We start from the raw sequence: 26,325 nt of genomic DNA, 5'->3' as shown, positions 1-26,325 counted from the left end.
AATCTACATGCCAAGTAGCACTCCTGCCATTCTGAGCCCTGTGGTGTATCCAAGCAGCAGTTTATGACCACATGTGGGGTATTACCGTACTCGGGAGAAATTGGTTTACAATTGTTGGGGCGCTTTTTCTCCTTTATTGGTTGTGAAAATGAAAAAAATTTAACATTTTAGTGGAAAGAATGTAGATTTTCATTTTCACTGCATAATTCCAATAATTCAGCAAAAAAACTGTGGGGTCAAAATGCTCACTATACTGCTAGATAAATTCCAGGGGTATAGTTTCCCAAATGGGGTCAATTTTGCCGCGTTTGCACTATTTTGGCCCCTTAGTGGCTTTGCAAATGTGACATGGGGCTGCAAACCATTCCAGCAAAACTTGAGCTCCAAAAGTCAAATGGCGCTCCGTCCTTTCTAACTTCCGCCATGTGTCCAAACAGCAGTTTATTACCACATATGGGGTATCGCTGTACTCAGAAGAGTTTGCTTTACAAATATTGGGGTGTTTTTTCTCCTTTATCTATTGTAAAAATGAAAAAATCTGAGCTAAAACGACATTTTATTAGAAAAAATTTAGATTTATAATTTCACGGCATAATTCCCATAAATTCAGCAAAAACCATGTAGGGTCAAAATGCTAACTATACCACTAGAAAAATTCCTTGAGGGGTGTAGTTTCCAAAATGGGGTCACTTTTGGGGAGTTTCCACTGTTATGATCCCTCCAGGGCTTTGCAAACACGACATGGCACCGAAAACCATTCCAGCAAAATCTGCGCTCCAAAATCCAAATGGCCCTCGTTCCCTTCTGAGGCGTGCCGTGGGTCCAAACAGCAGTTTATTACCACATATGGGGTATTGCCGTAATTGGGAGAAATTGCTTTACAAATGTTGGGGTGCTTTTTCTCCTTTATTTCTTGTAAAAACTAAAACATTGTATGTTTTTTCCGAAAAAAATATTTTCATTTTCACAGACCAGTTCCAATAAATTTAGCAAAAAACCTGTGGGCTAAAAATGCTCACTATACCTCTTTAAAAATTCCTTGAGGGGTGTAGTTTCCAAAATGGTGTCACTTTTGGGGGGTTTCCACGATTTTGGCACCACAAGATCTCTTCAAACCTGACATGGTGCCTAAAATATATTCTAAGAAAATAGTGGCCCCAAAATCCACCAGGTGCTCCTTTGCTTCGGAGTCCTGTGTTTCAGTCCATTACCGCACTAGAGCCACATGTGGGATATTTCTAAAAACTGCAGAATCTGGGCAATAAGTATTGATTTGCGTTTCTCTCGTAAAACCTTCTGTGTTACAGAAAAAATGTATTACAAATGAATTTCATAATAAAAAAATTGAAATTTGTAAATTTCACCTCTACTTTGCTTTATTTCCTGTAAAATGCCTAAATGGTTCAAATGCTTTCTGAATGCTATTTTGAATACTTTGAGGTGTGCAGTTTTTAAAATGGGGTGATTTATGGGGACTTTCTAATATATAAGGCCCTCAAAGCCACTTCAGAACTGAACTGGTCCCTGAAAAATAGCCTTTTGAAATTTTCTTGAAAATGCGAGAAACTCCAGCTAAAGTTCTAAGCCTTGTAACGTCCTAGAAAAATAAAAAGACGTTCAAAAAATGATGCAAACATAAAGTAGACATATAGAAAATGTTAACTAGTAACTATTTTGTGTGGTATTACTATCTGTTTTACAACCAGATACATTACAATTTAGAAAAATGCAGATTTTTGCAAATTTTCTCTCAATTCTGGTGTTTTTTACAAATAAATATTGAATTTAACAACAAAATTTTTTCAGTATCATAAAGTACAACATGTCACGAGAAAACAATCTCAGAATCGCTTGGATAGGCAAAAGCATTCTGGAGTTATTATCACATAAAGTAACACATGTCAGATTTGCAAAAATCGGCTGTGTTCACAAGGCCAAAACAGGCTTAGACACTAAGGGGTTAAAACTGTCTAAACTAAAAACTGACCTTGTTGTTCACAGCAACCAATCAGAATCCAGCTTTTGTAAACTGCCCTGGAGAAATGAAAACTGCATTGTGATTGGTTGCTACAAGGCCAGTTTTTCTGTTAGACAATTTTAATTTTCATTCTGGTTGCCATGGCTACATCTGGAAACATGTAAATATCTGTACTATGGTTGTGCCTCTTATTTATACATATTTTTTCCTTAGAAACATCTTAATAACATCTAATAGCTAAACTAAATGGTCAAAAGTATTCGAACACCTTCAGGAGCATTTATGACATCAAATTTTAAATCCATAGGCTTAACGCCTATGGAGGTGGTCCCCCCTTCACATCTAAAATAACTCCCACTCTTCTGGGAACGCTTCTTACAAGATTTTGGATTGTGTCTGTGGGAATTTTTACACATTCATCCAGAAGAGCATTAGTGAGATCAGACATTGATGTTAGATGAGGGGGCCTGGCTTGCAATCTGCATTTTAGTTAATCCCAAAGGTGTTCGATGGGGTTGAAGTAATGGCTCCATGCAGGCCCGTCAAGTTCCTCCACACCAAACTCACCCAACCATGCCTTTATGGACCTTGCTTTGTGCACTGGGGCACAGTCATGCTGAAACAGAAAAGGGCCTTGCCCAAACTGTTCCCAAAAAGTTGGAAGCATATAATTGTCCAAAATGTCTTGGTATGATGAAGCATTAAGATTTCCCTTCACTGGAACTAAGGGGCCTAGGCCAACCCCTGAGAACAACACCATAGCAATATCCCTCCTTCACCAAACTTTACAATTGGCACAATGCAGTCAGGCAGATAACGTTCTTCTGACATTCACCAAACCCAGACTCCGTCCATCAGACTGCCAGATAGAGAAGGGTGATTCATCACTCCATAAAACACATTTCCACTGCTCCAGAGTCCAGTGGCGGCGGCGTGCTTTACACCACTCGATACGACTCTTGACATTGTGCTTGGTGATGTAAGTCTTGTATGCAGCAGCTCGGCCATGGAAATCCATGCCATGAAGATCGTGGCACACAGTTTTTGCTGATTTTAATGCCACAGGAGGTTTGGTGCTCTGCAGTTATTGAGTGAGCAGAGCTTTGGTCACTTTTATGCACTATGCACCTTTAGCACTCGGCAACCTCGCTCTGTAACTTTATGTGGTCTGCGTGGGGGGTGCGAGCACACCTGTCAAACCAGAATGTAGGTGTCCTAAAAAGAGAGCTGTGGAGTAGAAACGCAAAAGCTCACTCGATCTTCCTTTCAGTATATGAATGCGTATATATATATATATATATATACTATAAACAAAACCAAAACATCTATTTTGACTGTAGATAGACAACTGAAAATTGCTGATTACCACTGTGTGGATGGTTGTCACCTGACAAAACGTACACATTGGTAATCCACGGAATTTTATTTCAGCTCTGCTATTTCTATAGTGACTGCTTAATTGGAACTCACAAAATATCAAACAGGATATCCAGCCTATCTTTTGATCTCCAAGTTTTTGATTCTCTATCAGAAATAATTACCTATACTATCTTTGTTGCTGCAACTTTTCGTACTCCACGTTGGACATACACATTAGTTAAAAATTGGCCAAACCTGATCATTTCAGTGGAATTGGCTGACATTCTAATGTGTATGGGGGCCTTCCAATTGTCCCCTAATGGCAGATGTCAGTGAAACAGGGATTGGACATTTTGGATTTCAATATGCTTGATCCTTCGTTCCTATAGGAAATAAGTCATCAACCTATCTCAAATATATGGCCAACTTTAGTAATCTAATGATTTCTCTGATCTTAAAAACCAATGAAAATGTTTTAATTAGACTTTCTTACAAAAAATGAACAACTAGCTGCTGGTCTACATTCAGGATATCGGCAGGCTAAAAAGTCTTGAAGAAATACACACCATATGACCAAGTGCACGTGGACACCCCTCCTAGGTATTGAGTTCAGGTGTTTAAGCTACACCTATTGCAAACAGGTGCATAAAATCAAGCACACAGCCATGCAAACTTCATAAACAAACATTGCTAGCAATAACACACTGAACAGGTCAGTAACTATAATTGTGTCACTGTCATAGGATGCCACCTTTGCTACTAGTCAATTCACAACATTTCTGATCTGCAGATCTGTAAGTTCTATTATTGTGAAGAGGAAGCCTCTAGGAGTAGCAACAGCTGAACTATGAAGCAATAGATCACAGAGCGGTGCCACCAAGTATTGAAGTGCTTGGAACGTAAAAGTTGCCTATCCTCTGTTGCATCACTCACTACAGAGTTTCAAACTGCCTCTAAAAGTGACATCAGCACAAGAACTGTGCAATAGAAGCTTCATGAAATGGGTTAAGCAGCTGTACACAAGCCTAAAAGCACCACGTTCAATGCCAAGCATTGGCTGGAGTGGTGTAATGCCGCCACTGGACTCTGGCGCTTGCTTGGCTGTTTTCGTAACACTCGCACAACAGAATGGAGAGAGCTGAATACATGCATGGTGTAGCGTCCATGGCCGCGGGCCGTCGGGTTTACTCACCTCCCAACGCCAGCCATGGATCTGTGAGCGCCGGTCCCCATCTCCTTCCTAGGAGACGCCAGCGCTCACTTCCGCTCCGGTCTGCTGTGTCCCGTAGCGTGCGTGTGCACGCTCGTGCCCGGCCTTAAAGTGCCAGCACGCGCACAAAGGAAATTGTCATCATCATCAACTGCCACGATGTCCTGGTCTATAAGAAGGCCCCAGGCCTTCTGATCCTTGCCTGAGCGTTGTTAGTTTTCCCAGTCTGTCTTGCAAATAGTCCCTTAGTGTTTCCTGTTCCAGTTGTTACCCGTGCCTTGTTACCTGTTCCTGTTTCCCATGCATATAGTATCGAGTCGTACCTCGTCCTGTGTCACCTGCCACGTCTGAAGGAATCTGCCACGTCCTGTGTCCTCTGCCACGTCCAGAGGAATCCGCCACGTCCTGTGTCATCTGCCACGTCCAGAGGAATCCGCCACGTCCTGTGTCATCTGCCACGTCCAGAGGAATCCGCCACGTCTGGCGCAACCTGCGGCACCTGTCATCCGCTACGTTTGGCCTTATCTGCTGCACCCATCTCCATCACTGCCAGAGCTGCGGCCACTATCTGGACTATCCAGGTACCCTTGTGTGGGACATTGTATTGCTGGAGTTTCCTGTTGTTTGGCCAGCCGCCTCCCCGCTATGGCGGTACGGCCTAGTGGGTCCACTAACCCGCTATGTTACACATGGCCTCCTTTCCACTAGTCTTCGCCTGGAATTGTCAGGTTGCATCGGCCGCACTGAGCAATGTGGGGGTCGAATGACCCCTGCTGTTGATATAGGTGCGGGTCCCAGAGCTGTGACCCACATCTATCACACATTTATGGCATATCCTGTGGATATGCCATAAATGCCTAAGATGGGAATATTTTAAATGTGCACTCACTCAGAGTTCACTCATAGAATCTATGGAGCAGATAGGAGAGAATTCACTGCTGCACTGACCGATCAGAAGTCTATGGAGAGGGTAGGGGTAACAGAAGCAGGAGACTAGTTGCTAATTGTCTCCTATACAGAGCATACAGAAGAGATCCTGTTCCACTATCTCTGTCTCTCACACATACTCAGAAGCAGCAGAATGGAGGACATTATACAGCAGTAAGGAGCAGTGTAGCTGTGAATCAAGCACTGGGGTGAAATATAACACTTACTAGAAGCTGCTGCAGCGTCTCTTTGTGCCTTTCACCCTGCAGCTGCTCCCTTCTCCTGGTCCCACTTCCATCTATATAGACCTCTTTGGGCAGCTGTAACCTGATCTGTAAGTGAAACAATGAATCCATCTTCTTTCTGCTCTACTTATTCTATAGCTGAATGCTGAGTATGTGGACATTTAAGGAGGTGGAGGGCAATGTTCCCTCTAATTCTTGGCAGCACCTGAGCAGGGCAGTTAAGGAGCAGGACAATTCTCCATCAATGGTGAGTGATCTGATGACCAAAAGTAATACCCCCAGTAAACGCTAATATAGCGTACTAAATAAGAGAATAAGAAAACTTATTTGAAATTAGTTTTAATAACTTTTAAAAATAATAATATTACAAGTGCCCCAGTAATATAGACAGTTATAAACACCAATTATAGGCATCAATGAAAGAATCCCTCATTACACCACTGTTCCTATAGATACCGTCACACAGACCCCCTGTAGATAGCACCACACCCCCTCCCTGTAGATACTGCCACACACAGCATCCCCGTAGATAGCACCACACAGCACCCCTGTAGTTAGAGTCAAACCCCCATCCTGTAAATATTGCCACACACAGCCCCCCTGTAGATAGCATCACAGACACAGACCCCCTGTAGGTAGCGCCACACAGACCCCCTGTAGATATTGCCACACCGCCCCCTGTAGATATTGCCACACAGCCCCTCTGTAGATATTGCCACACAGACCTCCTGTAGATATTGCCACGCACAGATTGCCCCTGTAGATAGCGCCATGCAGCCCCCTGTAGATAATGTCATACAGCCCTTTGTATATACTGCCACACAGCAATCCCCCTTCCCTTATATATACTGCCACACAACAATCCCCCCTCCCCTTGTATATGCTGCCACAGAGCAATACCCCTCTACCCTTGTTAATACTGCCACACAACAATTCCCCCTCCCCTTGTACATACTGCCACACAGCAATCCCCCTCCCCTTATATATACTGCAACAGCAATCACCCCCTCCCCTTGTATATACTGCCACACAGCCCCCCTCTCCTTGTATACACTGCCACACAGCAATCCCCCTCCCCTTGTACATACTGCCACATAGACCCCTCCCCTTGTATATACTGTCACACAGAAATCCCCCCTCCCCTTGTATATACTGCCACACAGCCATCCCCCTCCCCTTGTATATACTGCCACACAGCAATCCCCATCCCCTTGTATATACTGACACACAGCAATCCCCCCTCTCCTTGTATATACTGCCACACAGCAATCCCACTCCCCTTGTATATACTGCCACACAGCCCCCTCGCCTTGTATATACTGCCACACAGCAATCCTCCTCCCCTTGTATGTACTGCCACACAGCAATCCTCCTCCCATTGCATGTACTGCCACACAGCAATCCCCCTCCCCTTGTACATACTGCCACACAGCATTCCCCCCTCCCCTTGTATATACTGCCACACAGCAATCCCCCTCCCCTTGTATATACTGCCACACAGCAATCCCCCCTCTCCTTGTATATACTGCCACACAGCAATCCCACTCCCCTTGTATATACTGCCACACAGCCCCCCTACCCTTGTATATAAGGCCACACAGCAATACCCCTTCCCTTGTATATACTGCCACACAGCAATCCCCCTCTCCTTGTATATACTGCCATACAGCCCCCCTCCCCTTGTATATACTGCCACACAGCAATCCCCCTCCCCTTGTATATACTGACACACAGCCCCCTCTCCTTGTATACACTGCCACACAGCAATCCCCTCCCCTTGTATTTACTGCCACACAGCAATCCCCCTCCCTTGTATATACTGCCACACAGCAATCCCCCTCCCCTTGTATATACTGACACACAGAAATCCCCCTCCCCTTGTATATACTGACACATAGACCCCTCCCCTTGTATATACTGTCACACAGAAATCCCCCCTCCCCTTGTATATACTGCCACACAGCCATCCCCCTCCCCTTGTATATACTGCCACACAGCAATCCCCATCCCCTTGTATATACTGACACACAGCAATCCCCCCTCTCCTTGTATATACTGCCACACAGCAATCCCACTCCCCTTGTATATACTGCCACACAGCCCCCTCGCCTTGTATATACTGCCACACAGCAATCCTCCTCCCCTTGTATGTACTGCCACACAGCAATCCTCCTCCCATTGCATGTACTGCCACACAGCAATTCCCCTCCCCTTGTACATACTGCCACACAGCATTCCCCCCTCCCCTTGTATATACTGCCACACAGCAATCCCCCTCCCCTTGTATATACTGCCACACAGCAATCCCCCCTCTCCTTGTATATACTGCCACACAGCAATCCCACTCCCCTTGTATATACTGCCACACAGCCCCCCTCCCCTTGTATATAAGGCCACACAGCAATACGCCTTCCCTTGTATATACTGCCACACAGAATTCCCCCTCCCTTGTATATAATGCCACGCAGCAATCCCCCCTCCCCTTGTATATACTGCCACCCAGCAATCCCCCTCCCCTTGTATATAGTGCTACACAGCAATCCCCCTCCCCTTGTATATAGTGCTACACAGGCCCCCTCTTCCCTTGTATATACTGCGACACAGCCCCTTCCCCTTGTATATAGTGCTACACAGCAATTCCCCCTGTATATTACCACACAGCAATTCCCCCCCGCTGTATATTACCACGCAGCAATTCCCCCCTGTATATTACCACACAGCAATCCCCCCCCTGTATATTACCACACAGCAATCCTCGCCTGTATATTACCACACAGCCCCGCAAAAAAAAAAAAAGATTGTACTTACCTTGCCCCGCTCCCACGAAGGACGGAGTGCTACACTGCCTCTCGGGCGGGACGTATTCGAAGACCGGCGTTATGTGACGTCATGATGTCAGACTGTGCAGTGAGTCTTACCTGCGCATTATAGGCTGCAGGCCTAACGTGGCCTGCAGCCTATAGTATTCATTTGTAATTGCATCCTGAGGACGCACATACAAGTGAATGTGGCTGTTGCTCGCCCTGGAGCCCCCTCCGGTGCTAGCGACACCACTGCATCCGCCCGCCGCTTGTGACAGTGCGCGGGCTTTAAACTTTAGTGAGCGGGCGGACTGTGGAAGGTGCGTAGCTGCGCACCTTATAGGGAACACTGGCACAGGGTAGAAGTATGATAAGTGGAGAAGTGGAGGCATTTTTCTGTAATAACCTATATTATTAAATGTCTTATCTTCACTTGTACAGTTGCTTTAGAGAAAATTGTTTTATTAACTTAAAGTTGTTGTCCAGGTTGGAGGCTGTTTTATATACTGATAAAAACCAAAAATATGCCTAAACCAAAAAAATAAAAAAAGTATTCCACTAGTATAGAAAAATAATAACCTTTATTATCCCAATTACTGGGATTCAATATGTTTTATATACTGATGACCTATCCACAGAACAGGTCATCAGTATATGATTGGTGGGGGTCCGTCACCCGAACCCTGTACCGATCAGCTGTTCCGGCTGCCTCCGTGCGCCGGAAGCTATACGGTGATCGAAGCCTTCTGCTTCCGGCACCGACCACTGCATAGCTTCTGGCGCCCGAACCTGCCAAAACAGCTGATCGGTGCGGGGTGTCGGGTGTCGGACCCTCACTGATCATATACTGATGACCTATCCTGTGGATAGGTCATCAGTATAAAAACAGCCCCCAACCTGGACAACCCCTTCAATATTATACTAAGAGATGTGATCTATATTGTTTCGCTTTAAAAGAAATTATATCCATTAAAACAGTGAGCAGATCAAATTGTTGACATATTCAGTGTTATATTACAATATATTCATTTAATTGATGTTTGATGCAGCGTTTTTCCTACATTTCTTGTCCGTGTGCGTTGCGTAATTGGCATCAGTGTGCTTTGCGTGTGGCAATGCGTTTTTCACGTCAGTGCAAGCACTTCGCTTTTAAAAAAAAAAATGTATTTCTCTGCTTTTCCATGTATTTGATGTTTGAAACACAGACAGGCCACGGATGTCGTCCATGTGCTGTCCATGGTTTTCACACACCGATAGACTTCAATGGGTGACTAGGTGTGTGAAAACGCACCAATGTAGGACGTAACGGACACGCTGAGTGAAAAACAACACATGTGTGATTGGCCCCATTGAATTGCATGGGTCCGTGTGCTGTGAGTGATTTCAACGCACAGCACACAGACAAGTATTATGTTCGTCTGAATGAGCCCTAAGAGTCCCATTGAAACTTTTTTCAGGAAATTTTACTTAGGAGTAAATAAATCTAAGGGTTTATGCAGACAGAAAAGCAACATACATGGACCCTGTTTGGAGGTAGACTCACTACCAGTAAGCACTGCGTGTTCCACCACGTGTTACCATATTCTTCCTTAGACCAAAGCATCTTCAATAGTGGTGTAACCCCATATGAATATGCACGGGCAGCCATTTTTATTAAGATACGCAAATAAAATTCAGGAGGCTGAATTTATATCATTTTAACAGTGAAAACTTTATTTTGAAGCTGTCTATGATAATGTTACTCACAGCAAGCGAGCACCTAATTTTCTTAAGGGGCGGCCTCACATAGACAGCCTATTTCAATTGGATCTTTTAGAGCATATCGACTTTAAAGATAGGGTGCCACGCTTAGGGCCACTTAATATGTACCTGAGCAAAGAACCTCTAACGTCTTCACTCTGGTGGACCTGACCTGTACATGCATTATAAACTAAGTGTAATGACGGTGTAGGAAGACAGACAGGTGAGCCCTAATCTACTCGCCACTCAGTCCCTGCCTACTTGCACGGCCCGTCCTAGGCGACGGTGTACAACTGGGCGACGGTCCCTACGCTCAATAAGTGCACGACAAACCAACAGACAAGGGTACACAGAAGCTAAGGGAAATGGGGCAGTTGCCCACGGCAACACCATGAGCAACAAGAGTAGTGAATGAGCCGAGTCAAACCAGGAGTGTACGAGGTACCAAACGCAGAGCAGGAGAGTAGTCAGTAAAGCCAGGGTTAATTAGAAGCAGAGGACAATAGTACAAGCAGGAGCAGCAGAGCCAGGAAACAAACAGAATCACAGGCAAAGGAGGAGCAGGAAATGAGGGTATAAATAGACGGGAGCTAGCTCTGTCTGGCCAGCCTGTGATAGGTTCTCCCACTCCTCAGCCTCCCAGCCTGAGCGGTAGCAGATTGAGTCACTCTAACAGATCTAGGCACAGATGCAGGCTGATTAACCACGGGCGTCGACAAAGAAGCTGTGTCAGGCAAATCCATCACACTAAGATAAAATGATCATGTTGCCACACACTACACCCCTAAATATAATAACGCCATACACTGCACCTCTAATTATAATAGCACCATACACTGTGTCCCTGATTATAATAGCACCATACACTGTGTCCCACACACACAGTGCTCCCTGTAGATAGTGCCACCATAGAGCCTGCTGTAGATAGTCCCCCCCATAGATCCCTTTTAGATAGTACCTACATACACCCCCCTGTAGATAGTGCCCCACATATAGCCCACCTGTAGATAGTGCCCTACATATATCCCCCTGTATAGCGCTATACATATAGTCCCCCTGTAGATATTGCCCCACATATAGTATCCCCTGTATATAGTGCCCCAAATATAGCCCCCCTGTAGATAGTGCCCTACATATAGCGCCTGCTGTAGATAGTGTTACACATATAGCCTCCCCTGTAGATTATGGCCCACATATAGCTCCCCCCATAGATAATGCCACTCACACTTTTAAGTGAAAAATAAAAAAACTTAACATACTCACCTTGAACCCCTCCCCGCACCATCCTGTGTCATTGCAGGCCTGCTCTCTTCTGAGCAGATTTGCTGGGTCTGAGCAATGCAAGAGGCGCCATGACATCATCACCCCGCTTGCGTCGTTTAAAGGCGCTGATTGGCAAGGCAGAATGACTTGCCCTGCAAATCAGCGCCTTTCAAAAACGGAAGAGGCGCGATGACATCATCACGCTGCTAGCATCATTGAAAGCCACTGATTGGCATGGCAGAATGACTTGCCCCATTAATCAGCGCCTTTCAACAATGGAAGCGGCGCGATGACATCATCGCACCGCTAGAGTTGTTGAAAGGCGCTGATTGGCAGTGCAGAATGACTTGCCCCACCAATCAGCACCTTTCACCAACGGAAGCACTAGCGTCGCTGAAAGGTGTTGATTGGTGGGGCAAGTAATTTCTGCCCTGCCAATCAGCGTCACTGTAAGTCGCTGAATAACCGGGCTGAATGGCCGGGCGCTTATGCATTTAATTGTATATGCGTCCTATATCCGCAGGTTCAATTAGTGCAGGAGGGAGTGGTGGCAGCTGGTTTCAGTTGCGCCGCTGCTCCCTCTTAGAGACAGCAGGCCGCCGCCTGAGGCGAGAAGCTCATCTTGCCTAATGGACAACATCATGAAAGTGGAGTGGGCAGGAGAATGTGCGAACAGTAGAAACCAACAACCACTTCAATAATAGGGGTTTTCCCATAAGGGACATTTATGACGTATCCGCAAGATATGTAGTGGTTCAGAGCGCACAATATCCGGTAGGTGCACGAATAGGGTCCCAACCCAATTACGTAGTAAAAAAATATTCGGCACACAAGGTGATGATTTTAGCAAATCTTTCGGTTTTATTTTATCAAAAATTGATGCCAGAGGTTTAGTGCGACGTTTCAGTCGTATATTAGACCTTCATCAGGCACTTGCACCTCCTGGTGTCTGGTTCATCCAGTCGTTGGTGCTGCGTATATTAGTAGCAGTTTACTGCTTTCTTATGGCGCTCATGAAGGTCTAATATACAACCGAAACGTCGCACTAAACCTCTGGCATCAATTTTTTATAAAATAAAACCGAAAGATTTGCTAAAATCATCACCTTTTGTCCCTCTGGGACCCGCATCTATCTCTAGATTGGGGTCCACTAAACCCCGTTCCAGGTTTTTGTGCTCACGCTGAATCCCGGCCACTTCCTGATCACATGGTCGAGACATGGTCGGGAGTTACGGAAACAGCGTAAGTCGCTGAGCAACGCTGTTTTCGTAGCTCCCATAGTAGTAAATGGCAGTTATGGAAGCAGTGTATCATGCGAGCTACGCTGTTTCCGTAACTACTATTCAGTTCTATGAGAGTTACGGAAACATCGTAGCTCAGCAAGTTAAGCTGTTTTCATAACTCCCGACCATATAAGCAGGAAGTGGCTGGGAGGCAGCGTGAGCACAAAAAGCTAGAACGGGGTTTAGGGTACCCCGTTCTAGAGATAGGTGCGGGTCCCAGAGGCGGGACCCGCATCTATCTGACATTCATGACATACCTGTGGATATGTCATAAATGTCCCTCATGGGAAAACCCCTTTAAGACTGAATCTTATCCTCTACAACATACTGTCCACAGAGCTGCATGTTCCATGAGAAGGGTTCACCTTAAAAATATTTAAGAAACACAGAAAACATTGGTGTGATAGATTCCTTATCTTAATGTTGAAGAGAAAGAAGAATTGTATTTGCTTGGGCTTTCTATAAAGCACATGCAGAATTTTACTGTTCTTGTAAAGATAAACTAGCATTCAGTTATAACCAATAACCTAGAGGTGTATCTCTTAGTGCTGTGGTTTAGGTGCAACCACTTCCTCAGGATACTAGCAGATTTCTCTAGATAAGAGTATACACATATAAAGTAGAGCAAACCTGTTAGTGAAGATAAGAAGCGCCTCAAACGTCACATAATCTTTGCAATTATCAGATAATTTGATATTGTACAATCCTGTCTTATGGCTGTATAGAAACTTAGGAACTGAGGAAAAGTAATAAAATGGCAATGGCATATACCTTATTTTTAGATCCAGTCCCAGTGTGAACAAAACATACAGCCAAATAAAAGAACTTAAAGGGATTGTCCCAACTAGACAACCCCATCTAAAAAGCAAGTCACCCCAGCGACTGGCTAAGCACCGAATCTATGGCTGCGCAAACCCTTAGAGATCAACTGATATTACCGGGTGTCCACATTTTTCCCTTGCAGTGACCAAAGCTGTGATTTAGTATTACATGGCTTCCAGGCAGGTTAATATAGGTGACCATGTAATATATGGCTGCGCTAAGTCCGCCAGAACTAAACCGGAATAGGGGAAAACCCTTCATGATGCCTCTATCCCTTAACAAGGTGTATGGGCAGGGCTTATCCAGTTAAGGCACCCCCTAAGTATGGCAGTCTGCCCACTGTGGGCAACACAACAGATTTTTTTTTGCACTTGTTTTTACAACTCTCATCCAATATCTTACTTTAGGACTTTGTTCTTAACTCGTAACACATTAATAAATTGGGGCAGAGGCAAAACTGCACATTATTTCCCACTCTTCACTTTAGAGTGGTTGTCCGCTTTAAATAATTTATTTCAGTTGGATGACAACAGTGTGTCCTGCTGTTGGGTCTCCCAGTGATCTGCTATAATCTGAGAGGGGAGTCTGGCAGCTAGTGTTCAATTTTCCTGCAGCACCAACACAGAAGATCTGAAGTATTACATGGTGTCCATTAAAGTCAGTAGGCTGTCTACATAATTGCAAGAATGTCTTGAGTCCTCCAGAGTGAGACACTTTCTACACGCCCTCCGCTCTAACTTTATTAACGCTGAATGCCCTAACAGGGTATTTGAAATGGGTTTTATAAACTAAACAACTCTTTAAATAGTGTGCAGAACTATGTTACAGAATACATCATCACAAGTTCAGCATTGATTATACAGCTCTTTATGCAGACAGCTCCTGCTATGTTAATGGTTGCTAATACCACATGTTGACTATTATTAAACAAATGTGTCACTCTTGTAAAAATAAATGCTTCAATCATATCCAAATCACATCAAATGCATCTTAGATTAATTGCTGAGAAAACAAACAGCTTGCCTTTTAGGAAATGTTACTTGAAATGTTATATAGCTAAGGCTCCTTTTTCTCAAAGTTATGTTAATTGCATTTTACACATGTCCTCATTAGCTACTTCTATAATTACTATAAGATTCCCATGCAAATTTGATGTAAATACCAGCAATCAAAATATTTACAAAAGAGAATTCAAGAATTTCCCCAAAATAGCGAGAACAGACAATAACTATCTAATATGCATACCTAACAGATGGCTGATTCAATCAGTTAGTACACATTTCTTGCAGTGTAACGTTCACAGACCCCTTTATGAGTATCACAGCAATAGTGCCAAGTTGATGTTGTCGCTTTGTCTTTTGCACTTCTTTAGGTATAATTTTCTAACAAATATAAGTTGCGGATATTGGCATAAATGATAGGAAAATCTTATATTTGTGCATAATAGTATGAGCTCCTTACATTTAGGATAAAAAAAATAAAACAAATATAAAAGAAATAAAAGATAAAAGTTAACAATGTTACATAATAATATCCTCAATGTAAATTATGTAGCCCAAGCCATACCCTCTTGATAGATTACTATATTAACAGCAAAAATCTAAATAATTACCTTACGAGAGTTCATTCATAGCATCAAACTCACCATCCTGGAGGACATGCCAATTGTAAGTCCCCATTCTTTACTACTCTTTACAGTGGAGAAGGGCAGAATAACTCTGGCTGGTACCCTACCAACTCCTGTGTTTGCTAGTCTTGCAGTGTCTGTAGAAAAGAGAGCAATCCCCTTAAATAGACCATAAGTAAGATGGGATTCAGATTTCATGAGGCCATTTTTTAATTGTCTATATTACATCCACAACACCCAGACGTTGAACCGAACCCAGAATCTTCTGGTAGTCTAGGTTTGATTTTAATACATTTTCTCAGCATTTATAAAGCATTCATAATACTATGTCACTGTCTTTTTTTGTGTTATCTTACAAATGTTGCCTGTTGATGTATACTTTAGGCCTAGAACGCAGGCATACACTAATATACTATACTAATTAAATATACTATACTAATTTACTCATAAGCATCTGTAGTTTTGGGTCAATCAATGGGTGAAGTATATATTGGGGAATTTCAAGAGAAACTTAGCAATTGGAGTAATCTAGTAATAGGGGAGGGGTCATAAGTCCCTGGCATTGCCCTTCAAGACTATCAATGTCTCTCCCATCCATTCACATGAATGGGACTGAGATCCAATACCAGATAGACCCCATAGATGAGAGCGGTGCTGTGTCTGGAAAAAACCCCAACAAGTGTCTGTGGCTTCCAACCAATTAGAGGAGTGATCCCATTAATAGATGTATAGCAATGCCCTAATATTAAATCATGCGGTACCCTTATATTTTAGATAAAAGAAACACCCACTTGAACCAAATCTGGAGTTAGACGTTTAGCTACCATCCACTTCTGGAACCTCTCTGTTCGCCTTAGTATCCCTTCAATGCTGCAAGTTTTCCTCTTGTTGAAATTGCTGCAGATCTTCTGGTCAGCCAAGTCATGTTGCCTTTTACTAGACAACCGAGAAATTTCAACAGGTCTCCAGCTTTCTCCGTCATCACTATAGTTCCCAGAGTAACTCTGCAGATCAGGAGGTGGAAGCCGCAGATGTGGAGCAAGCCAATTCTGAAACCTGGTGCAACAAAAGGCTTGGTATTATTTCTCAGACCAGGAATCTAATCCTAGCTATATGAACATGTCTTTATATCTGCCTGCTTGTAGAGGTCCATGCATATACCGTTCTGTGTTCAATGTTTCCCATCTTTATGAACTTATATTATCAATTTACGACAATATACTATTCCTTTGACCAAAATGTATTTCTACAGTAGGTAAGGGCCTGTTCACATCAGCATTGTGTTTCCGTTGAGGGGTTCCATCGGGGGAATACTTCAACGAAAAGGCAAACGGAAACCGTAGCTGCCCTTTGCATCACCATTGATCTCAATTGTGACGGATACTTTGCTAATGGTTTCTGTTTGCAACCATTCCGTAAGGGTTCCGTTTTTTTTAAATGGTATCAATAGCGCAGTTCACTGTGTGTAACTACAGTAGATAGAATCTGGTGAAAACGGCCGTGTATAACCACAAGCAATCATTGGGATTTTACCTGTGCTTCATGTCTGACCAGCATTGTCTATTATATTTTTGCATAACTAAATGAATTACTACCATGATGTCTTTAAGTAATGTACTTTGAAAGATTTTTATTACATTCATTTTAGTTTGAAACTTTTAAAAGCAAAGACAAAAATAATTTTATGCTTACAGCAGATATACTTTAAGAACTGAATAAAATGTAAACTGTAGTGCAAAACCATAATTTAGCAATTATAATAAATAGCAGTATACGCTTATATGTATAAAAAGCCTTAATGCCACTTTTATGAAATCACATGATCAAAAGAAAAGATTACAGTATTTCAGAATTAGATTAGTTTAGATTATATGATAGAAACATATTGCATATTCAGGTTTACTTGTAAAAAGAGGGCAAGATATTTAAATCACTTCGAAAATTGCAGAGATTATTCGTTTTGTGCAGAAGCTGAAGTAATGGTTTAGCTTAAGTTTTTCTTTTGTGTTGCTGTGAAGTAAAAGCCCCCAGCGGAAAGTGCGGTGGTATAACATGTGGAGCAGTAGGAGCATTTATAGGTTATTAATAGGCTACTGAAGTAAAAAACAAGTTATAAAATCTGCCTATGGTATGTCATATTTCCACATTTTTTCTAAGCTTAGAATATTGTGGATTGTGTGTATCCTTCATATATAACATGCGTGGTCAATAGAAGTTCTTGGAACTATTATTACATGTATGTTTATGGATTATACATAATGCCTTCTAATATTTTATAGTTGTCTATAAATTATTGAGAATAATACCGACTGGTATACAATGGTATACAGTAATCTAGACAAATGCGTAGCTGACGAGGTCACACATTGGGCGTCAACAAGCTACTCTGCCTTCGCCAAGGTATTTAGATATAGGGCTAAGGCAGCAAACTAATTTTTGCCCCAGGTGAAGGAAAGTCTGATTTCAACTCTGAATCCACAGGTCCCAACTTAAAGGGGTTTTCCCACGAGGAACATGTATCCACAGGATATATCATAAATGTAAGATAGATGCGGGTCCCACTTCTGGGACCCGCACTTATCTCTAGAACGGGGCCTCCTAAACCCTGTTTTACCTTTTTGTGCTCACGCTGCCTCCCGGCCACTTCCTGATTACATGGTCGGGAGTTACGGAAACAGCGTAACTCGCTGAGCTATGCTGTTTCTGTAACTCCCATAGTAGTGAATCTCAGTTACGGAAGCAACATAGCTACGATGGATTTTCCTTCATGGTCAGAAAGCAGCCGGAATACAAAGAGGTAGAATAGGGTTTAGGGAGCCCCGTACTACAGATAGGTGCGGGTTCCAGAGGTGGGACCCGCATCTATCTGACATTTATGACATATCCTGTGGACATGGGCGTAGCAAGGGGGGGCAGACGGGGTATGTGCGCTGGGCAGCAGCTGAGAGGGAAGGTGGGGGTGCACCAGGGACGCACCATCCATGACGGTGGGCTGCTGCCTCTCTGAGGGGGCGGCGGCGCCACTGAAACCAGATGCCGCCACACCCTCCTTCACTATAGGCGATGAATGACTGGATACGTTCCGTGCCCGGCCATTCAGCGCCTTTCACCTACTGAAGCGGCGGGATTGCTTCTTTGCGCCGCTTGCGTCCTTGAAAGCCGCTGATTGACAGGGCAAGTCATAGTGCCCTGCCAATCAGCGCTCGACATAGGCGCAAGCGGCGCGATGACATCGCGCCACTTGCGTCTATGAAAGGCGCTAATTGGCAGGGCAGAACGACTTGCCCTGTCAATCAGCGCGTTTCAACGATGCAAGCAGCGCGGTGAGGTCATCGCGCCGCTTGCATCGTTCAACCCCAGCAGACCTGCTCAGACCTGCATTGCCACCGGACGGTGCGGGAAGGGATTAAGGTGAGTATGTAAAGTAGTTTTTTTGTATCCTAATAAAAATTTGAGTGACATTATCTACAAGGGGCTCCATCTACAGGGGTCGGCTCTATGTACAGGAGGGGCTATATACAGGGGTGGGCTATATGTGGAGCACTATAGGGGAGCTATATGTGAGCCTCTATCTACAGGGGGGCTATATGTGGAGCACTATAGAGGGAGCTATATGTGAGGCACTATATACAGGAAGGCTATATACAGGGGTGGGCTATATGTGGAGCACTATAGGGGGAGCTATATGTGAGGCACTATATACAGGGATGGGCTATATGTGGAGCACTATTTATAGGAAGATATATGCAGGGCACTATCTACAGGGGTGGGCTATGAGAACCAAAATAATACCCACGGAGGGATTTAATTCATTAGTGATAGTACAATGTATAACATTCAAGTATCAGTGTAATATATCCATCTAAAATAATGACACTTATGAAAAACAATCCGTAGTAATGACCAAGTAAACCTTGGTTCGTTGATCAAATGCAACTATATTTATTATTTATTATTATTTATTTCAGTTACTTATATAGCGCCAACATATTACGCAGCGCTGTACAGAGGTCCACTTTTTTACTGTCCCCATTGGGGCTCACAATCTAAATTTCCTATGGGTATGTTTTTGGGGTGTGGGAGGAAACCGGAGTACCCGGAGAAAACCCACGCAAACACGGGGAGAACATACAAACTCCATGCAGATGTTGTCCTTGGTTGGATTTGAACCCAGGACCCCAGCGCTGCAAGGCAATAGTGCTAACCACTGAGGAACACTCCAGAGAGAAAGAAATTATCAACTTCAGCACAACAATATTGGAATATAAAAATATAAACTTTATTACATTTAGACATAACAGAATAAAAAAGATGAGTCACACAATGAAAAAAGGCGTCAACCTATGCTAGACCGAAGTAGTGAATAAATATAGTAGGCATATATATATATTTGAATATAGGGATATATGAACAAATAGGTATCAGAAGTCTAAAGATGGCAGCCAAGCAATCTACAGAGTACATCAAAACAATTGTTAGAAGTGAAATGGTAATGCTAAAATTACAATAATAAATAAGGGAAATATATAATAGTATACCAAATACACTTAGAAAAAGCTAGTAGTTGATGTGCTCAAAGGCTAATAAGTATTAAACTGCCAGTATGAAATGGCTGACACGCATGAGAAATAATAACCTACCCAAAGTCATGGTCACACACAGGAGAGACGCCCGCATCCGACGCGCGTTTCGGCAAATGCCTTCGTCTGGGGGTGGGCTATGTGTTGGACATATACAGGGGTGGGCTATATATACAGGGCGATCTATATACAGGGGTGGGCTATATGTGAGGCACTATATACAGGGGTTGGCTATATGTGGAGCATTATTTGTAGGGGGAGATATATGTAGGGCACTATCTACAGGGATGAGCCATATGTAGAGCACTATCTACAGGGGGGCTATATGTGGGGCACTATCTACAGGAGGGGTTACATGTGGTCCACTATTTTCAGAGGGGGCTATATGTGGGGCACTATATACAGGGGGGTTATATGTGGGACACTATCTACAGGGGGCTGTATGTGAGGCACTATCTACAGGGGCTTTATGGTGGTCACTATCTTCAATGGATCTATGTAGGGCACAATCTACAGTGGGCCCTATGGGGGGCACTATCTACAGGGGGCACGGTGTGTGTGTGTGTGTGTGTGTGTGTGTGTGTGTGTTGGACACCGTGTATGTTGCTATTATAAGTAGAGGTGCAGTGTATGGTGCTATTATAGTTAGGGGCACAGTGTCTAGCACCATGAGAACATATTTGTTTATAGGTGCAGAAATGTTTGAAAAGTGAGAAGCTGAAGACATCTGAGTTGCAAATTGCAGAAATGGGCTGTGGCCGGGAGAAGTCGTCATAGAGGCCTGGACTGGATGGAGAAGAAAAGAGAACAAGAACAACTAGAATCTGATGTCACCTGTGAGTCACTTAATGTAAATGTTTATTCTGCCTCTAATCAGCACTGTAGTCACTGTATAATCTGCAGCGAGATGATGGGTGGTATGATTTTTCTTTTGTGAAACAGCATCTCCCAGCATATCCTTACCATTGTTTGGGCCATGCTGGGAGCTGTATTCAGTTTAGTGCAAACCTATACGGTAGGGGTTGCACTAAATTGAGCTGTATTTGTGCTGGTTTTGTATATATGTACTGAGCTTTGTTCTGGCACTGTATATATGTACTGAACTTTGTTCTGGTGCTGTATATATGTAATAAGCTCTGTTCTGGTACTGTATATATGTAGTGAGTTTTGTTCTGGTGCTGTATATATTTAATGAGCTTTGTTCTGGTGTTGTATATATGTAATGAGCTTTGTTCTGGTGCTGTATATATGTACTGAGCTTTGTTGTGGTGCTGTATATATGTAATGAATGAGCTTGGTTCTGGTGTTGTATATAGAACTATATTGCTTGTAAAATGTACAAATGGCTTTATGCTCGAGTTACATAAAAAAAATGTGGAAAAAAAATTACACCTCATTGATTGGTAGATCAAACAAACATGGAGAGGGGGAAGGAGATGTCGGGAAAGAGGTTCGGGGGGCGGCGCCAAACTCAATCTTTGCCTCGGGTGCTGGAGAACTTAGCTATGCCTCTGCTGTGGATATGTCATAAATGTCCCTCATGGGAAACCCCTTTAATGACTGCATTCAACTAAAAAATGGAGGAGAGAATTCATGAAATTGCAAACATTTACAGGCAAGTATTTCTTTGTAAAATTGGTATTACACCATACAAATTAGCACTGTTAAAGGGGTTGTCCACCTTCTGACAACTGATGACCTATCCACCAGATAGGTCATCAGTATGTCATGGGTGCGGGTCCGACACCCGGACCCCGCACCGGTAAGCCGCTCCGGTGGCCTGCGGGCACCAGATGTTGTGGCACATAATGCTATGTACGGAGACCGGAAGCAGTTGGCTCCATACATAGCATAGTGGCCGTGCTGCAGAACTGCAGGTCTGCTCCAATTCACTTGAATAGGAGCAGAGCTGCAGTACTGCAGCTCGGCCACTATTCCGTGGCCGGAGCTAACTGCTTCCGGCTTGTACGTCCAGTGCACGGAGGCACTGGACCAGCTGAACTGTGCGGGGCCCGGGTGTCGGACCCCCACAAATCATGTACTGATGACCTATCAGGTGGATAGGTCATCAGTTGTCAGAAGCTGGAAAACCCCTTTAAGGGATTAGGATATGGCTGCAATATTGTCATTGTGGATGTCATAGTCCGGGATCTTCTGGTGAGCTACACAGTTAGGGGTCCCCAGTCAGATGTGGCCCTGAACCGTTGGTTGGAGACCACTTCTGTATATTTAAAAGCATTAAAATGGCTCCAGATGTTATTAAATAATGTTATGACTCTTAATTTCTGATATTAATCTTCCCATCAAAAATGCTAAAACCCTGATGGACTCTAATAAAGTCAAAGGGGATTTACAGGGTTTGCCAGTTTCTGTTTGAAAATGGATAGGACATAGCTATGCTGGCTCCGTTTTAAATGAAAGCACTGATGCTAGTGTGAACAGAGACTTAGCTCATGATTCTGAACTTGTCCGTGACTTTGTCTAACGCATAGCCTAATTACAGGATAAGGAAAAACAGACATTTGCCATTGGTACTCCCATCATTTAGGGACTCATCATCAGTAGGTGTGGGAACCAAGCCATCACAGTAGGGCCTTAATGGTTTTCCAGTCCCTAAAAATTTATGGCCTATCCTCAGGATAGGCCATCAATAGCTGATGGGTCGGGTCCGACTACTGGGACCCCCGCCAATCAGCTGTTTTGAAGGGGCTGCGGTGCTCATACGAGCGCTGCTTCCCCTTAGTTTCTACTTGCTCACTGGGAATCGTCGACACAGATGTAGCGACGATTCACAGTATTGCAGCATTCAATAGGCCATCAATTTTTAGTGACTGGAAAACCCCTTTAACTAATAGTCCCTTATTCATCAGCATGGAGATACTTGGGTAGCAGGGCCTAGTACTAACTTTCTAAAGGCTCTGGATATTAATTGATACCTCACACCTTCTCTAACTGGCTGCAGGCCTTTGACATTTTTGTACTATTGGAAAGAAAGCCTCACAGCACTGGTCGGCGCTGTTCTGCTATATGGACTTGATTATCTGCTATCGGATTTATGTTGGCACAATGCAGTTACGTACGATGACCAATTCGGTCCGCCCCTCCTTGCAATGAAACCCCAAGGATAATGCTTTGTGGATAAAATTTATGGTGGCCGTGTGTGCCCAGCCACAACCTTTTCATGGGGGAGCCGGTGGGTGCAGCCTCCAGTGCCGGATCCCCAGCCGCTTAGCATCCTGGATGTTTTTCATTGTTCAATAAAGGGCAGTGTCGCTATGGAGGCAACTGCTGCTTCAAGCATGTGTGTGCAAGCTGCAGGGGAGGTCACAGCCAGTCCTGTTGCTTTATGCATACCAAGGTCAGGGCGGGGGATGCTGGCAAGAAGTGGGATGACTCCAGGGAGACTGGAAATGATGCTGCCAGGTAAATATCCAGCCCAACTGTTAGATGGCTTTTGGTATGGTTTTAAGATCCCCTTATGACCTGATGCCACTGTCTCTTGGCCCCAAAATCTTAAATCTGCTCGGTTGCATCCTGTAGAAGTAACCGAGACGTTAGGCAAGGAGGTGGCTCTGAAGCATATGGCGGGCCCTTTTTAGTCCCCGCTGTGTGCTCACCTGCGGGTCTCTTGTTTAGGTTTAGTGCCCAAAAAGGAACCCAACAAATTTAGGCTTATCCACAATTTATTGCAGTGAGGAGCTATGCTCGGTGTGGGGTCTCTGATTACAGAATAGGCAAGTGCATTTTAACTACAACAGTATCTCGGTTCTGATGAGCATTAATCACCTCCCTGCATCTTCCTCCCAGTGGTAAATTTATTGCAGCTTTTGTTTTTTAGGTGTCTGCACCTGAATCAGTAGCGTAGCTACTGGGGGGCGGTGGCCCCAAGCCCTCGGCAACCGCCCTTTCCATGACCGCCGATCCCGCCAAGGCCACGCAACAAAGGGGGACATGCTGCCTTTCTGAGGGGGAGGCGGCGCAACTGAAGCAAGCCACAGCCTCCTGCACTAATTGTACCTACGTCTATAGGACGCAGATACAATTACATGCATAAGCGCTGAATGACCGGGCATGTTCCGAGCCCGACCATTCAGCGTCTAACAATGACGCTGATTGGCAGGGCAGAATGACTTCCCCTGCCAATCAGCGCCTTTCAACGACGCTCGTGCTTCCGTTGTTGGAAGGTGCTGATTGGCGAGGCAAGTCATTCTGCCCTGCCAATCAGTGCCTTTCAAAGACGCTAGCGGCGTGATGACGCTGCCCTGCCAATTAGCCCCCTTCACGATGCAAGCGCCGTTCAGCCCCAGCAGACCTGCTCAGAATAGAGCAAGTCTGCATTGACACAGGACAGCACGGGGACGGGATCAAGGTGAGTATGTAATGTTTTTTTCACTTAAAAGTGTGAGTGGCATTATCTACAGGGGGAGCTATATGTGGGGCACAATCTACAGGGGGGGCTATATGTAGAGCGCTATCTACATGGAGGCTATATGTAGGGCACGATCTACAGAGGGGAATATGTGGGGCACTATCTACAGGGGGGCTATATGTGGGGCGCTATCTACAGCGAGCACTGTGTGTATGGGACAGTGTATGGTGCTATTATAAACAGGGACACAGTGTATTGTGCTATTATAATCGGGTACACAGTGTATGGTGCTATTATAATCAGGGACACAGTGTATGGTGCTATTATAATCAGGGACTCTGTATATGGTGCTATTATAATCAAGGACAGGGCAGATTCTAGCTTTTTTGCTGCCTGAGGTGAAAATTTAAATGGTGCCCCCCTCCCAAGCTGTTCTACACCATTAGCAGCCTCACAATAAAAAATAAATAAATCATACCACCCATCATTTTGTTGCAGATTGCAGTTTTCCGCTCAACTGTATTCAGCTTCTCACTTTTCAAACATTTCTGCACCATTCAACGAAGATACAATTCTTATGGTGCCACACACTAGCGCCATACACTGCACCTCTAATTATAATAACACCGTGGCCCTGATCATAATAGAACCAAAAACTGTGTACCATACATGCATACACACACACACACACACACACACACACACACACACACACACACACACATACACACACACACACACACACACACAGTGCCCCCTGTAGATAGTGCCCCCATAGAGCCCCTTGTAAATAGTGCCCTACATAGAGCCCCCTGCAGAAAGTGCCCCACATAGAGCCCCCTGTAGATACTGCCCCCGATAGAGCCCCTGTAGATAGCCCCCTGTAGATAGTGCTCCACATATAGCCCCCACCCCCTGTAGATAGTGCTCCACATATGGCCCCACCCCCTGTAGATAGTGCTCCATATATGGCCCCACCCCCTGTAGATAGTGCTCCATATATAGCCCCCACCCCCTGTAGATAGTGCTCCACATATTGCCCACACCCCCTTTAGATAGTGTTCCACATATTGCCCCCCTGTAGATAGTGCTCCTCATATAGCCCCACATACAGCCCTACCACCTGTAGAAAATGCTCCACATATAGCCCCTGTAGATAGCTCTCCTCATATAGCTCCCACATACAGCCCTACCCCCTGTAGATTGTGTTCCACATATAGCCCCCTGTAGATAGTGCTCCTCAAATAGCCCCCACATACAGCCCTACCCCCTGTAGATAGTGCTGCACTTATAGCCCCCCACATACAGCCCTACCCCTGATTATACAGCCCTGATTATAATAGCACCAAAAACTGTGTCCCATACACACACACACACACACACACACACACACACACACACACACACACACACACACACACAGTGCCCCCTGTAGATAGTGCCCTACATAGAGCCTCCTGTAGATACTTCCCCCCATAGAGCCCATGTAGATAGCCCCCTGTAGATAGTGCTCCACATATAGCCCCCACCGCCTGTAGATAGTGTTCCACATATAGCCCCTCAAATACAGACCTACCCCCATGTAGATAGTGCTGCACATATAGCCCCTCAAACTTTTAGCAAAAAACAACAACTTTACATACCCACCTAAACCCATTCCCGTGCCGTCTTCTTGCAATGCAGGTCTGCTGGGGCTGAACGACGCGGCGCTGAGTGGCAGGGCAAGTTATTCTGCCCAGCCAATCAACGCCTTTCAACATTGCATTGTTGAAAGGCGCTGAGTGGCAGGCTGCCTTGCCAGGTCATTCAGCGACGCAAGTGGCGCAATGACGTCATCGTGCCGCTTGAGTCGTCAAAAGGCACTGAGTGGCAGGGCAAGTCATTCTGCCTGGCCAATCAGCACCTTTCAACGTTGCGTCGTTGAAAGGCGCTGATTGGCAGGCTGCCCTGCCCTGTCATTATACTACACAAGCAGCGCGATGACGACATCGCGCCATTTCCGTCAGTGAAAGGCGATGAATAGTGGGGCAGGCAACGTGTCCCTCCATTAAGCGCTTATGCATGTAATTGTATCTGAGCCCTATAGACGCAAGTATAATTTTAGTGCAGGAGGGTGTGGTG

At 44.5% G+C, this 26,325-nt stretch overlaps 1 protein-coding gene across 1 annotated transcript in view; it reads right to left on the bottom strand.

Annotated features, from left to right (window-relative positions):
- DIPK2B (divergent protein kinase domain 2B) overlaps nucleotides 1–26,325 on the bottom strand; it is a 97,281-nt gene that overhangs the window by 60,199 nt on the left and 10,757 nt on the right. The window contains exon 2 of the mRNA XM_075850751.1: nucleotides 16,047–16,311. Coding sequence (XP_075706866.1) covers nucleotides 16,047–16,311 — 265 coding nt within the window. The remainder of the gene's footprint in view (nucleotides 1–16,046; nucleotides 16,312–26,325) is intronic.

Source organism: Rhinoderma darwinii, chromosome 2 (genome assembly GCF_050947455.1).
Source record: "Rhinoderma darwinii isolate aRhiDar2 chromosome 2, aRhiDar2.hap1, whole genome shotgun sequence".
In the NCBI taxonomy this organism is placed as follows: domain Eukaryota; kingdom Metazoa; phylum Chordata; class Amphibia; order Anura; family Rhinodermatidae; genus Rhinoderma; species Rhinoderma darwinii.
The sequence above is the reverse complement of the archived record's forward strand: the minus strand, read 5'-3'. Positions and strand labels throughout refer to the sequence as shown.